This window comes from Rhinopithecus bieti, unplaced genomic scaffold (genome assembly GCF_001698545.2).
Source record: "Rhinopithecus bieti isolate Rb0 unplaced genomic scaffold, ASM169854v2 scaffold_11488, whole genome shotgun sequence".
In the NCBI taxonomy this organism is placed as follows: Eukaryota; Metazoa; Chordata; class Mammalia; order Primates; family Cercopithecidae; genus Rhinopithecus; species Rhinopithecus bieti.
In genome coordinates, this window is record NW_016806879.1 from 242,269 (window position 1) to 255,698 (window position 13,430).

The window sequence follows — 13,430 nt, forward strand, 5'->3', positions numbered from 1 at the left end:
GATCCTTACAGATGTGGGCTCCTATTCCTGCACAGGTCGAGCCAGGGTCCAAACTTTGGAGTCCTGGCTGCTCCATCAGACAGAAATCAGTTCTCTCAGGCCCCCATCCCCTTGACAAAAAAAGCAATTGCTTCCATCCAAAAGCTTTATTGAGTCTGTGCCAGAATCAGCCTCCAGGCCTTCCCATGTCACTTTCCCATCACTTGTTCTTTGCTGTTCCCTGGTGGTTCTGGCTACAAGGGCTAGTAGGGCATCTGGTTTTCTTTCGTACCTCAGTCCAGCTTGCTAACTATCCTTAGCCCCTCTAATCCCACGATCCCCCCAACCTGGAGCCTTGGTAAGGAATTGTGAGGTTTTTAGATGTGTCCATCCCTTCCTCTTCCTCACCCCAAGCTCCAGGCCTCTAGGCCTCAGATAGATCCTCCTTGGGAGGTGCCTCTCCTGGTGGGGCCTCCTCAGGTGCTGGCCTGCAGGCAACCCCTCCCTGTAGCCATGCTGTTTTCAGCATATCTTTCAGCCCACCGGCAAAGAGATAGCCCTGGGTCTCTCCTTCCCCATCAATGACCCCTCCAAGCCCCTCCAGTGCTGTTTGCAGGTACCGCAGGCCGAGGAGCACCAGAGCCTGTGGGGGAAGCAAGGGGAAAGAGTCAGGGAGAGTCAGCGGTTCCAGGAGGCCCAGGGTTGGAGTCAGTGAGGAGTCCCCGGTGGGAGGAGGCCTCAGATGCTTTGCTGACTCACCTGCAGTAGGAAGGTGACAGCCAGCATGCTACCCAGTGTGCCTGCCAAGTCCTGCAAGTGCTCCAGCAGCACCTCATGGCACCCTTGGGCCCAGAGGTTTTGGTTGGGTTGTCGGGGATCGAACAGTGGGTGGGCGTAGGAGTCTGAAAGACGGTTTTGCAGGCAAGGCCGGGGTGAGTGGGGGTTGCAACAGGAGAAAGGGACCCCATCAGTCAGGTATAGGCCTTCCACATTGCTCTGGATCCGGCTGCAAAGGGAGGGACAGAGAGGTTAGGATGTCTGGAGATAGAAGCCTGGGGGAGGGACTGAGGGGCACAGGTATTGAGAAGGGAAAAAGAATGGTAAAACATTTACTGACTGCTGTACTATGTGCCAGCCAAGCATAATTCACTTATCTTCACAACAACTCTATCAGATAGGTACCTATCAGATAGGTACTATTATCTCCATTTTACAGGTAAAGGAATGGGTCCAGGGTGGTTTGGTAACATGCCCTGGGTTTCACAGCTAATAAATGGCCGAGCTGTAACCGGTCTCTCAGCTACTATGCTCTACTATTGCCCCTCTGAGCCAGGTGGAGATTCAAGGCAGCAGGAGGGAGCCTGTCTAGGGAGGAGGAGGAGGAGGAGGAAGGGAGACGCAAATCACTCACTCAACCACATCCTGGTCACTGGGGTCCAGGTAACGGCTGCTGACCCACTGGACCCCAAACCAATCCTTGTACCCGTGGCGTCCGCAGCAGTGGTACCTCAGTTGCAGCTCATCCACCAGCCTTTTGGCCTGACAGTGCCCAGGCACCTCTGTGTCCTTGTAGTGAGCCAAGGCAGTCCCCAGGCCCTCCTCCAGCGCCTCATCCAGACTCCCAGGCAAAGCCAGGGCTAGCCCGAGGGCGATGACCAGGAGCCCCCCACCACCAGCCGTCCCAGCCACCAGCATCGGGCCCAGGACACCTCGCCAGGGAGGGTATAGAGCTGCATTCAGACTTGCCCTGCTGGCTCCTACACCCACTAGTCCTGTGCCTAGAGCCACCGCACCCGCTACCAGGGCAGCCTGGGGCAGGGCAGGGAACTGACAGGAGGGAGCCAGGAAGGTGCCAAGGTGCCTCAGCTGGACCAGGAGATGCCCGCTACAGAGGAGGATGAGGCCACCAGCCAGCACCAGCAGCCAGGAGAGGAGCCAGAGCCCTTGTGCCAGGCGGATGCGGGGCTGCAGGGGCAGCACCAGGGGTAACACCGGCGCCATCTCCCATCTCTGCCCATGGGAGTGCAGAGGTGTCGGGGATGGAACTCGGCTGGGGCAGGATGCTGAGTCAGCCCGGCCCGGCTTGAGCTGGGCTAATGCCACCCTGACCCCAATACCCTGAGCATCCTCCCATCCTCAGCCTTAATAACCCGCCGCCCTCTCAGCCCCAATACAGGATGCCTTGGCCTTGCCCCTTTGGAGAAACTCCGCCCCTAGGCCGAGTGCCAGTTTTGTGACCCCGCCCCGACCCTCACGGAAGTGGTGGGGCTGGTCCGCTCAGCCCTGAGGAGTTAGGGGCTGGGGGGCGGAGACCTCGGGGCGGGCGCTCCCTATCCCGTCCCCTGGGAATCCGGGGGCGGGGATCCGGGAAGGGCCTGGAGCCGGAGGCCGGGAGCAGGCCAAGGGGTCAGCCGGCTAGCCCCGCCCCCGTACTGAGCAGCGAGGCCCGGACAGGGAGGGGTTACCAGGCGGCCCGGCCCCCCCTCGGGCCCGCCCCCCTCCCGCGCTTCCTGGCGGCTCCGCGTCCGGCGCCTGTTTGTGCTGCGGCGCTGTGGCCCCGGACGGTCCAGCCACCCCACCCCCGGGAGCCGAGAGCGGCCCCGGGAGAGTCCGAGGGCCCGGGGGGGTCTGGGGACTGCGGCCCCGGGCCCACAGCGCCCCCTCCAGGCCTCTTCCCCGCGTCCGACAGCGCCCCCGCGGGGTGGTGGTACGGCGCCCTTCGCGCGCGCCCCGGGGTGCTTCCCCTTCCCCTTCCCCTTCCCCTCTCCCCGGCCGTGGCCCCCGCGGCTTAGACGCCTCCTCCGCCGCCGCCGCTCGGAGCAACCCGGGGGCCGGATGGACGGGGCCGCGGGGCCCGGTGAGTACGGGGCGGGGCGGGCGGCGTGCCCCTTCCCGGAGCGCCCGGCTAGTCGGGCTCCTCCAGAGCTGGACGGCTGTCTGGAGGCGTCCCCGCGTGCTCCTCCGCCGCAGGGGCTCCGAGCATCCTCCACAGTTCCTCCGGTCGCCCTCCCTAGTTGCTTGGGTCCTGCTGTCACTTCGGGCTTCCCCAGCGTCATTCTACCTCCCATGTAACTCCGGGCCCCTCGATGTTTCCCTGCCCTCTGCGTTACTCCGGGCCTCTTCTCCTGGTATTTCAGGTCTTTTTCCTTCTGACCGCCGTCCCCTGAGACCTTCACTGTGACTCTGTTCACAACCCACACTCTTTCCTGTCACTCTGGATCTCTTTTCCTGTACTCTGGGTCCTCAGTATGACTCCATTCCCGTGCCCCATCCTCTCCTGGTGTTCCCCCGGCTCAGTTACTCTGCTTTCGCTGGAGACCTGAGCTTGTTGTGGGCGCGTGGGGAGGGCTGCGGTCCCTCCCCTCACGACTGCGGCGCCTCTCTCTGTGGCTCCCACGTTCCTCGGCAGTACTCCATATTTCCCCCCCGGTATTCCATGGTACTCCCAGCCTTTGCGGAGGCTGAGACGGCAGCAGGAAGGGAGCTTTGCCAGGTTTCTCGCCTGCCCTGCCAGAAGGAGGCCCTTGATCCTCTACCACCGTCTCCTCCCCTCTGGACGAGCATCCAAGCCTGGGGCTGCTTGAAAGGGGTAGTCCTACTGGACACATGTAAAGCTGTGGGGAGACAGAATCCCCTCTACGCTTTCCTCAGGTGATGGGTACATTCTGAGTACCTCTTGCCCTTTTCCCAGGTGAGGGCCCTGCTCGGGAGGCCCTGCAGTCTCTGAGCCAGCGGCTTCGGGTGCAGGAGCAGGAGATGGAGCTGGTAAAGGCAGCCCTGGCAGAAGCCCTTCGCCTGCTGCGGCTGCAGGTGCCCCCTTCCTCCCTGCAGGTCTCTGGCACACCAGCTCCTCCAGGGGACAGGTATGCATGTCGGCACACCCCATTTTTCCTCCTCCTTGGGGCCTCTGGGGCTTCAGGTTAATTCATCATCTCTCCAGCAGTTTTGCAGCGCCCCCAGGACTGCCACCCACGTGCACCCCTTCGTTGGTGAGCCGAGGCACCCAGACGGAGACAGAGGTGGAGTTCAAGTCATCCCCTGGACCCCCTGGCCTGAGCAATGGACCCCCAGCCCCTCAGGGGCCAGCGAAGAGCCTAGTGGGACCCAATCTGAAGGAGGGGCAGCAGCAGCAGTGGTGCTGGCTCCCCCGGCCCCCCGGGAATCCTCAGGCCCTTGCAGCCCCCACAGCGTGCTGACACGTAGGTGTCCTGTGGCCCTGTGGCGGAAGCTGGGAGGGGTGGTAGGATTGCAGAGTACAATTGAAGGGCATGACCTTCACTATGCCCCCACCAGGCCGCGAAGAAATTCTTCCTCCTCCTCATCCCCCTCAGAGCGGCCTCGGCAGAAGCTCTCCAGGAAGGCAATTTCCTCCGCCAACCTGTTAGTGCGGTCCGGGAGCACGGAGAGGTGGGTGAGGTTTCCCCTAATCCACCCCGCCCCAGGCGCAGGCTCTCGACTTTCCACATCCCTCACCTCACATCCCTGGGTGGGGTGGGGGGACCTGATTGCCCAACAGGAATAAGGAAACAAACACTTCTGGGGCGCCTGCTGCGTACCGGGCACTGTGCTAAACCCTCGACCTCCTCCATCTCAGTCAGTCCCCACAACATCCTTGGGGGGTAGGTGGTCTCATGCTGTCCATTGCACAGGTGAGGAGGCAGGCTCAGAGAGGGTAAGTCATTTGCCTGGGGTCACACAGCTAGAAGTCAGGATTTGAACCTAACTCTTCCTGACTCCAGTTCCCCTACCCTTTCCACTACATCACAGCAAACCTTCCGAGATCCCAAGAGGCTTTTCTAGAAGCTCCCATGGCTTTCATGGATGGCTGTCCCTAGAGCTTCAGCCCTCTTTCCGCTGGATCTACCAAGTACCACTCTATTAATACTTACTTCTAGAGGGCAAGGGGACGTCTTAGTGGCCGAATGTAGTTGCCTCAGGGAGTATGTACGGGCCCTAGGACACCCGAATGTTCATGCTAGCCCTGTCTTTGGCCTGTGTTTTATTCTCTGAAGAGACAGTATCACCTTACTGTTATCTAACGACAGTAATCTCTGGAGAGATGTAGACTTTCTTGCTTGCCTCCTGGATCCCTGAGAGGCGGGGCTGGTGTACATTCTGGACTCTCTTTGGTCCCATTTTACGGATGGGGAAATGAAAAGGTCAATAGCGAGGCCTGTAATCCCAGCTACTGGGGAGGCTGAGGCAGGAGAGTTGCTTGAACCCAGGAGGCGGAGGTTGCAGTGAGCTGAGGTCGCGCCGTTGCACTCCAGCCTGGGCGACAGAGCAAGACTGAGGCCTGGTGGTCTGGAGGAGAGAAAGGGCTCTGGCACCCTGCACTGCCTCTTCCAACCTTTATGGCCTTGTGCTGTGCACTCAGCCCTTTCAGCCTCAATCTTCTTATCTCTTAAATGGAACTGAAAGTCTCCATCTACTAGGGCCCTGATACTCACGAAGCAAACTACAGGCCTGCAGAGGTGACTGTGGTTTCTGCAGTGACCTCTTTTCTTGTGTCCTGCCCCTCCCCGCTTAGGTCTTCGGACCTGACCCCAGTCCCTGTGCTTTCTCTCTTCCCAACAGCCGCGGGGGAAAAGACCCCCTCTCCAGCCCCGGGGGCCCTGGATCTCGGAGGAGCAATTACAATTTGGGTACGTACAGAGGGACAGAGGGAGAAACTTGGATGGCAGGGTTAGGATTTGGGCTGCAGCCATAGGAGCTATTTTGGGCTGTGAGGTGTGGTGGCTAGGGTTCTGCTCTGTCTTTCCTGGAAGGGGGGTTGTGGGTGGTAGTTGACACCACCCCTTTTCTCTGTAGAAGGCATCTCAGTGAAGATGTTCCTTCGAGGCCGCCCCATTACCATGTACATCCCGTCTGGCATCCGCAGCCTTGAGGAGCTGCCGAGCGGCCCACCGCCGGAGACCCTCAGCCTTGACTGGGTGTATCCTGCCTCCTCCAGTCCCATGGGAACCCCCTTTCCCACCTTGGGACCCCTCTTCCCTTTACAGTTTTCTCCTGGGTCTATAGGGACAAGGAGCCTTCTAGATCCTCTCCTACCATCATTCTGCTCCAGGTCCTGCCAGCCAGAAGCTCTATCTCCCCTCTTCCTCCTCCTGCCCTTGATCTACCCTTTCCTTGACCGTGATCTCCACCCCAGTTATGGGTACAGGGGTCGTGATTCCCGCTCTAATCTGTTTGTGCTGCGTTCTGGGGAGGTGGTCTACTTTATCGCCTGCGTGGTGGTGCTGTACCGGCCTGGAGGAGGCCCAGGGGGTCCTGGAGGCGGCGGCCAGAGACATTACCGGGGACACACAGACTGCGTTCGATGGTGAGGGGCCTGGGGATGGTGGGCTTGGCAGGAAGAGGGTCTGGGGGCGTGGAGAAGCAGGAGAAAAGAGTTGCCTTGCTGCTCTGCAAGCTTGGAGAAGGTGTCTTGGATGGTCTTGAGAGACCCTTTCCCTAGAGTGTCTTCCCCCTACCTTAGCCTTGCTGTTCACCCTGATGGTGTTCGGGTAGCCTCGGGACAGACGGCTGGAGTGGATAAGGATGGAAAGGTAAGACCAAAGTCAGGGAGCAGGCAGACAAGCTGTAACTGCACTCCAGCTTTGCTTCACACCCTTGACTCTTCCTCCTTCACCAGCCCCTGCAGCCTGTGGTTCACATCTGGGACTCAGAGACGCTGTTGAAACTGCAGGAGATCGGACTGGGGGCCTTCGAGCGGGGTGTTGGGGCCCTGGCCTTTTCAGCTGCGGTGAGCTGGCCCTGAAGCCTCTAGACCCCCATTCTTGCCTAGGAGCCCCACTCTTGCATGTCACCAGGAAGCCTTGGAAGTTCTGGCCTTCCTGAACCTCACCTAGGTGGTTCTTTTGAGAAAGGGACATGTGTGTCAACTTCTGCCCTCTCGATCTGTGATGGTACCTCCTAACCTAATGACCACGAACCCTGGATCTCAGGGTTCACTCTGCCCCTCCTGTGTCACCTTTGTTCAGGATCAGGGTGCCTTTCTTTGTGTGGTGGATGATTCCAATGAGCACATGCTGTCGGTGTGGGACTGCAGCCGGGGAGTGAAGCTGGCTGAGATCAAGGTGAGGAGTCCACGTGACTTGGAGGGGCTCCGAGGTTGGGGGTGGGAGTGGTAGAGTGCAGAGAGCTCCAGACTCACCCATATATTTCCTTCCTTTTTGGCTGGGTCACATGGGGCAAATCTCCTAGCTTCTCTGACCCTTAGTTTCTTCATTTGTGACATGGGTTCTGACCTCACGAGGGATAATGTGTTAGATATTAGGGTGATTAATTATGATTGACAGGGAATAGTGCTTTTAGGGGACCAGGGTCTTGAAAGAAGGGTTGTCCTGGGGTTTCTGGGCCTCTACCAGCCAGCTGTCTTGATGCAAATTGAGGAGAGTTAAGTAGAGCGAAGGTATCCAGGGCTTGGGGTGGCTGAATCTAGTGTCTTCCCTTCAGAGTACAAATGACTCAGTCCTGGCCGTTGGCTTCAACCCTCGTGACAGCAGCTGCATCGTCACCAGTGGGAAATCTCACGTCCACTTCTGGAATTGGAGTGGTGGAGTAGGGGTTCCTGGGAATGGGACCCTTACCCGGAAACAGGGTGTCTTTGGGGTGAGGCATGGATAAGTGGAAGGTGATGGGGAGGGCAGAGTGGAAGAGGAAGCACTGGGCTGAGTACTAGGGACCCTAAGGTTCCCTAACCCCTCCCTGCCCTGTGACTTTTTCTGTTTTTTTTTTTTTTTTTCTTTTGAGACGGAGTCTTCCTTTTGTCGCCCAGGCCAGAGTGCAATGGCACTATCTCGGCTCACTGCAACCTCCGCCTCCTGGGTTCAAGCAATTCTCCCGCCTCAGCCTCCTGGAGTAGTTGGGATTACAGATGTGCGCCACCACGCCCGGCTAATTTTTGTATTTTTAAGAGAGACAGGGTTTCATTTCATCATGTTGGCCGTCGCTCCCGGCTTTTTTTTTTTTTTTTTTTAAGACAGTGCTTTGCTCTATCACCCAGGCTGAAGTGCAGTGCGGGGTTTCACCGTATTGGCCAGGCTGGTCACAAACTCCTGGCCTCAGGTGACCCGCCCACCTTGGCCTCCCAAAGTGCTGGGATTACAGGCGTGAGCCACTGCACGTGGCCTGTCCTGCGACTTTGAATCTTTGCCCTTCCCTTTGACCTCTGCTGTCTGCTCTCCACTCCTGCTAGAAATACAAGAAACCCAAGTTTATTCCTTGCTTTGTGTTCCTTCCGGATGGAGACATTCTCACTGGAGACTCAGAGGGGAACATTCTCACCTGGGGACGAAGCGCTTCAGATTCCAAGACCCCAGGCAGGGGTGGGGCCAAAGGTATGCGGCTGGGGGTGGCATCTGGGAAGTCGAGTACTCCAGAGGTTCTGTGGGAACAGAGAGAGGGTTTCCCATTCCCATCTTTTTTTTTTTTTTTTTTTGTTTTTTTTTTGAGACGGGATCTTACTCTGTTGCCCAGGCTGGAGTGCAGTGGTGTGATCTTGGTTCACCGCAACCTCTGCCTCCCAGGTTCAAGCGATCCTCCCTCTTCAGTCTCCAAGTAGCTGGGAGTACAGGCACACGCCACCACGCCTAGCTAATTTTTGTATTTTTAGTAGAGATGGGGTTTTGCCATGTTGGCCAGGCTGGTCTCGAATTCCTGACCTCAAGTGATCTGCTCACCTTGGCCTCCCAAAGTGCTGGGATTACAGGTGTGAGCCACTGCGCCCAGCCAGGTTTCCCACCTTTTTACCTTGAGAGTTGATAGTTCTCTGGGGGGCTGGTCTAGAAGGGTGTGGGCAGCACAGCAAAGGAGAAACGGCTGGAGCTTTGTGTTTGCCAGATCTCAGGTTCAGATTCCAGTTTTGCCATTAGTTGCCTGGCCTTTAGGAAGTTACCGCACTTCTCTGAGTCTCAGTTGTCCTGTTTGTAAAATGGGGAGCATAACAGATGTGTTGGCAGTATGAGGATGAGACATAGTAGTCAGTGCATTCAACGGCTGGGAGTTCTTACTCTATTGTGGCAGCCAAAGCTGGCCGTTTCTCACTCCCCTGTGCCCCCAAAACATGATCTGCCTGGGGCTTTGCCAACAGAGACCTATGGGATTGTGGCCCAGGCTCACGCTCATGAAGGTTCCATCTTCGCCTTGTGTCTCCAGCGGGACGGGACAGTGCTGAGTGGTGGCGGGCGGGACCGCCGGCTGGTACAGTGGGGGCCCGGGTTGGTGGCCCTCCAGGAGGCTGAGGTGAGGGCTGGGCTGGGGTCAAGGGAGCGAGGGAGAAGAGCAATGGTCAGTGGGCTCCTGACATTCTGCCACCACTCTGCAGATTCCTGAGCACTTTGGGGCCGTGCGAGCCATTGCTGAGGGGCTTGGCTCTGAGCTGCTGGTGGGAACCACGAAGAATGCATTGCTGAGGGGAGATCTGGCCCAAGGCTTCTCCCCTGTAATCCAGGTTGGGGGTTAAGGGCTCAGGGGAGCAAAGGGCAAAGGGGTGTGAGAGAGGGGCAGGAGTGACAGTCATGCTGTGCTGCAGGGCCACACTGATGAGCTCTGGGGGCTCTGTACACACCCCTCCCAGAACCGCTTCCTCACCTGCGGCCATGACCGGCAGCTCTGCCTGTGGGATGGGGAGAGCCATGCGCTGGCCTGGAGCATCGACCTCAAGGTAGAGCCCTGTGCCCCTGGATCCCCCATGCCACACCCACCAGGACACCTGTGGCCACCACGCCTTCCCCAGCACCTTGCCTTCTGCCTCCCAGAGGTGGCCAGTTTGTACTGGTATGGGTGCACTGGCTACTCAAATATTAATTCTTCTGTACTGATTGGTAAAAGCTGATGCTTCTAGTACCACCTGGGCATTCCTTGCCGCCCCCAGAACCCCTCAGACTTCCTCTTGGTCCAGCACCTAAATGGTTAATCTCCAGCACAGCTGTTGGCCTCAGTTCTGTGGTTAAATATTTTGATATCACTCCCTGTTTAGGCTCCAGTGACACCCAGGGGTCCCTTCCCTCTCTTCCCATCTTCTCCTTGGGAGTAAGTGGCTTTGAAGTTATCAGGAGGACAAGGGGTCCGTTCTGGTTCCCTCACTAGAAAGGCATTGTCTTGAATTCACCTTCTCCCCTCTCCCAGGAGACTGGTCTCTGTGCTGACTTCCACCCGAGTGGGGCAGTTGTGGCTGTAGGACTGAACACGGGGAGGTGAGAGGGAGCCAGGACTCCCAGGAGGGAAAGCAGGGAGGGCTGGGAAGGGTTCCTGGTACTGGGGGAGTGGGCGAGAGTGACCACTTCTGCCCAGGAGCCACCTGCGCCTTGGCACTCCTCCGTGCCTCTCCCTGCAGCCCCTGCCACCTGGGCTCCCCTCCTCTCCTGTGGTAACCGTTTCTCCCCCTCCCCCCAACTACTGTCTCCTCCAAGCCTGGGAGTGGAGGAGGCGGCAGCCCAGGATAGAGCAGTGGGAATGGGAGGGGCATAGACAAACACAGGGAAGTGACAGGCTTCCAGCCTGCACAGGGCCTTTGTAGTTGGCCCCTGGTCTGTAGTTTCAGATTCCTTTTTCAGACGGCATTAGAAGCCCCTCAGCCTTTATCCACACTTAGCTCCTTCCCATCTCCCAGCATAAGAATGCAGTGGTGGCTGGGTGCGGTGGCTCATGCCTATAATCCTAGCGTTTTGGGAGCTGAGGCGGGTGGATCACTTGAGGTTAGGAGTTCAAGACCAGGCTGGCCAACATGGTGAAAACCTCATCTCTACTAAAAATACAAAAATTAGCCAGGCATGGTGGCGCGCACCTGTAATTCTAGCTACTTAGGAGGCTGAGGCATGATAATTACTTGAACCCAGGAGGTGGAGGTTGCGGTGAGATCTTGCCACTGCACTCTAGCCTGGGTGACAGAGTGAGACTCTCTCAGAACAATAACAACAACAACAACAAACTACAAAAAAAAATGCACGCGTGACCTGTCGTCTACATCAGAGCTTTTCTGTGTGTGTCTCTGAGCTTCTCTGATTTGCCATCCCCAAGCCTACCCAGGGTGGCCTACCTGGGGGTCTCCTCACATCCTGGCTTTTCGTCTTCCTGTCTGCCTCCACTCCCCTCCCTTCCAGGTGGTTGGTTTTGGACACGGAGACCAGAGAGATCGTGTCTGATGTCATTGATGGCAATGAGCAGCTCTCAGTGGTCCGGTACAGCCCAGGTGGGAGCCACCCCAACCCTGGACTCACATGTGTCCGTGGCCCTTCCCTCTCTGAGTGACTGTTTTTGCAGATGGGTTGTACCTGGCCATTGGTTCCCATGACAACGTGATCTACATCTATAGTGTTTCCAGTGATGGCGCCAAATCCAGCCGCTTTGGCCGCTGTATGGTGAGGAAGTTGGGGCGTGTGGTGGGGCATGATAACAACTGAGAAACTCAGGGGTCTGGTGCATCAAGGGGGCTCTGGGGATGGGAAATGGATGGGATACTTTAAAAATCTTGACCTTTGCTCCCAGGGTCACTCCAGCTTCATCACTCATCTTGACTGGTCCAAGGATGGGAATTTCATCATGTCCAATTCTGGGGACTATGAGATTCTTTACTGTGAGTGGCAGTGGAGCAGGACATGGGGAGAGGGTAATTGGAGTGGGTTTTATGTAGGGGGGGTTCTTTTTTTTTTTTGAGACGGAGTCTCGCTCTGTCGCCCAAGCTGGAGTGCAGTGGCCGGATCTCAGCTCACTGCAAGCTCCGCCTCCTGGGTTCACACCATTCTCCTGCCTCAGCCTCCCAGGTAGCTGGGACTACAGGCGCCCACCACCTCGCCCGGCTTGTTTTTTGTACTTTTTAGTAGAGACGGGGTTTCACCGTGTTAGCCAGGATGGTCTCGATCTCCTGATCTTGTGATCCGCCCGCCTCGGCCTCCCAAAGTGCTGGGATTACAGGCTTGAGCCACCGTGCCCGGCAATAGGGGGGGTTCTTAGAGGTGTTGTCAGGTAAGGGAGTGGAGATAGGGTTAAAGTGGAGTTGGAATTACACATAGGAGAAATTTTGTGATTTGGAAACGAGTTTCACACCATGTCTTGTTGACTTGAGGGAGTTGAAAAATGCTCAAAGTTTCTCAGGGCACGTGTGAAGGACTTGACTTATCTAGGGAGGAGGAACTCATGGAAGCTGTTAGAACTTCAGCCAGTGCTCAGGACAGGACGCACACAGGGTGGGTTTCTCAGGGGGAGGTCACTACTACAGTGACCAGATCACATGCCATCGCTGGGTTTCATGCCAGTCTTTCCAATCTGGCTTTTCCTGGCATCTTCCCTACTGAGGGCAGGGTGAGAGCTGAGCTGGGCGGGCTCCCTCTCCCCAGGGGACGTGGCTGGAGGCTGCAAGCAGCTGAAGAATCGCTATGAGAGCCGAGACCGGGAATGGGCTACCTACACCTGTGTGCTGGGTTTCCACGTCTACGGTGAGCAGGGGCGTGGAACCCTGCTGGAGGGGTGGGGGACAAGGTGGAGCCCAGTTTGGGCTCGGAACGCTGGGCGTGTGTCGTTGGGTGCGAGTCCAGAAACCTGAAGATCCAGCCCAGGAGGCCCCTCCGGCCCTCGGGACCGGGAAGGCTTTCCTGGAACGCGACAGTGGGTGGCTGCGGCTGCCGGAGCGCCTGAAACGGTGTAGCTCTGGGCCGTGGGTGGCGGTGGGTAGGAGGTCGGGCTGAGGCCGGCCGCTGTGCTAGGCGTGTGGCCGGACGGCTCCGATGGGACCGACATCAACTCCCTGTGCCGCTCCCACAACGAGCGCGTGGTGGCGGTGGCCGACGACTTCTGCAAAGTGCATCTATTCCAGTACCCGTGTGCTCGTGCCAAGGTGAGGCCGCGGGGGCTGCCGGGGTGGGACGGGTGGGCCCGAGGGCTCCCCCGCCACTGCAACTCTTCCCTCCCGCCCAGGCGCCGAGCCGCATGTACGGGGGCCACGGCAGCCACGTGACCAGCGTCCGGTTCACGCACGACGACTCGCACCTCGTCTCGCTGGGCGGCAAGGACGCCAGCATCTTCCAGTGGCGAGTGCTGGGCGCTGGGGGCGCGGGGCCGGCGCCTGCCACGCCCTCTCGAACCCCCTCCCTGTCCCCAGCCTCCTCCCTCGACGTTTGATCGCTGCCGGCGGGACCTACTGGCCCGGCGGCGTGGCCCCGCCCCGCCCTGCCCCGCCCTAATCCCCCACGACCAGGGGCCGACTCTTTCCTCGACTGACTTCGAAACATTCCCGACGGCGCATTTCCCTGGAGGGCGCGAACGGCGCCCCTGCACACACCGTTTAGACCCGCTGGTTGAGCCGGGCAGCCCCAACCTAGGCCTTGACTCCCGCTGCCTGCTGAGGGGCAATAAACCAGAACCAAAGTCGCCTCCGGGTGCTTTTGTGGGGCGCTGCTGGGTGCCTCCGGGGCCCTGTGGGGTGGGGACGAAGGAAAAGAGGCGTGCGGAAA

At 58.4% G+C, this 13,430-nt stretch overlaps 2 protein-coding genes across 2 annotated transcripts; one reads left to right on the forward strand and one right to left on the reverse strand.

Moving 5' to 3' along the window:
* Positions 1-127: 127 nt before the first annotated feature.
* ROM1 (retinal outer segment membrane protein 1) lies at positions 128-2,519 on the reverse strand. Its single transcript, XM_017878378.1, has 3 exons — positions 1,391-2,519; positions 739-985; positions 128-622 (listed from the first exon to the last, which is right to left on the reverse strand). The coding sequence occupies exons 1-3, from the start codon at positions 1,978-1,980 to the stop codon at positions 404-406; spliced, it is 1,056 nt and encodes a 351-aa protein (XP_017733867.1). The 5' UTR covers positions 1,981-2,519; the 3' UTR covers positions 128-403.
* Positions 2,240-13,349, forward strand: EML3 (EMAP like 3). The gene is given in 24 exon segments (XM_017878376.1): positions 2,240-2,836; positions 3,671-3,842; positions 3,923-4,059; positions 4,062-4,094; positions 4,097-4,178; positions 4,273-4,386; positions 5,557-5,624; positions 5,791-5,914; positions 6,131-6,301; positions 6,458-6,527; positions 6,614-6,724; positions 6,963-7,058; positions 7,438-7,593; positions 8,180-8,321; positions 9,074-9,225; positions 9,308-9,433; positions 9,515-9,646; positions 10,111-10,178; positions 11,085-11,173; positions 11,245-11,342; positions 11,470-11,557; positions 12,318-12,416; positions 12,684-12,814; positions 12,895-13,349. Coding segments are annotated over 24 exon segments (2,685 nt in total). The 5' UTR covers positions 2,240-2,814; the 3' UTR covers positions 13,099-13,349.
* Positions 13,350-13,430: the final 81 nt, after the last annotated feature.

What these genes read in the sequence shown, in the direction of transcription:
- ROM1 (XM_017878378.1), bottom strand. Translation starts at nt 1,980, where the DNA reads ATGGCGCCGGTGTTACCCCTGGTGCTGCCCCTGCAGCCCCGCATCCGC. An exon ending in AGTGACCAGGATGTGGTTGA is followed by an intron (nt 986 to 1,390) that starts GTGAGTGATTTG and finishes CTCCCTTTGCAG; the next exon opens with CCGGATCCAGAGCAATGTGG. An exon ending in CTGTCACCTTCCTACTGCAG is followed by an intron (nt 623 to 738) that starts GTGAGTCAGCAA and finishes CTTCCCCCACAG; the next exon opens with GCTCTGGTGCTCCTCGGCCT.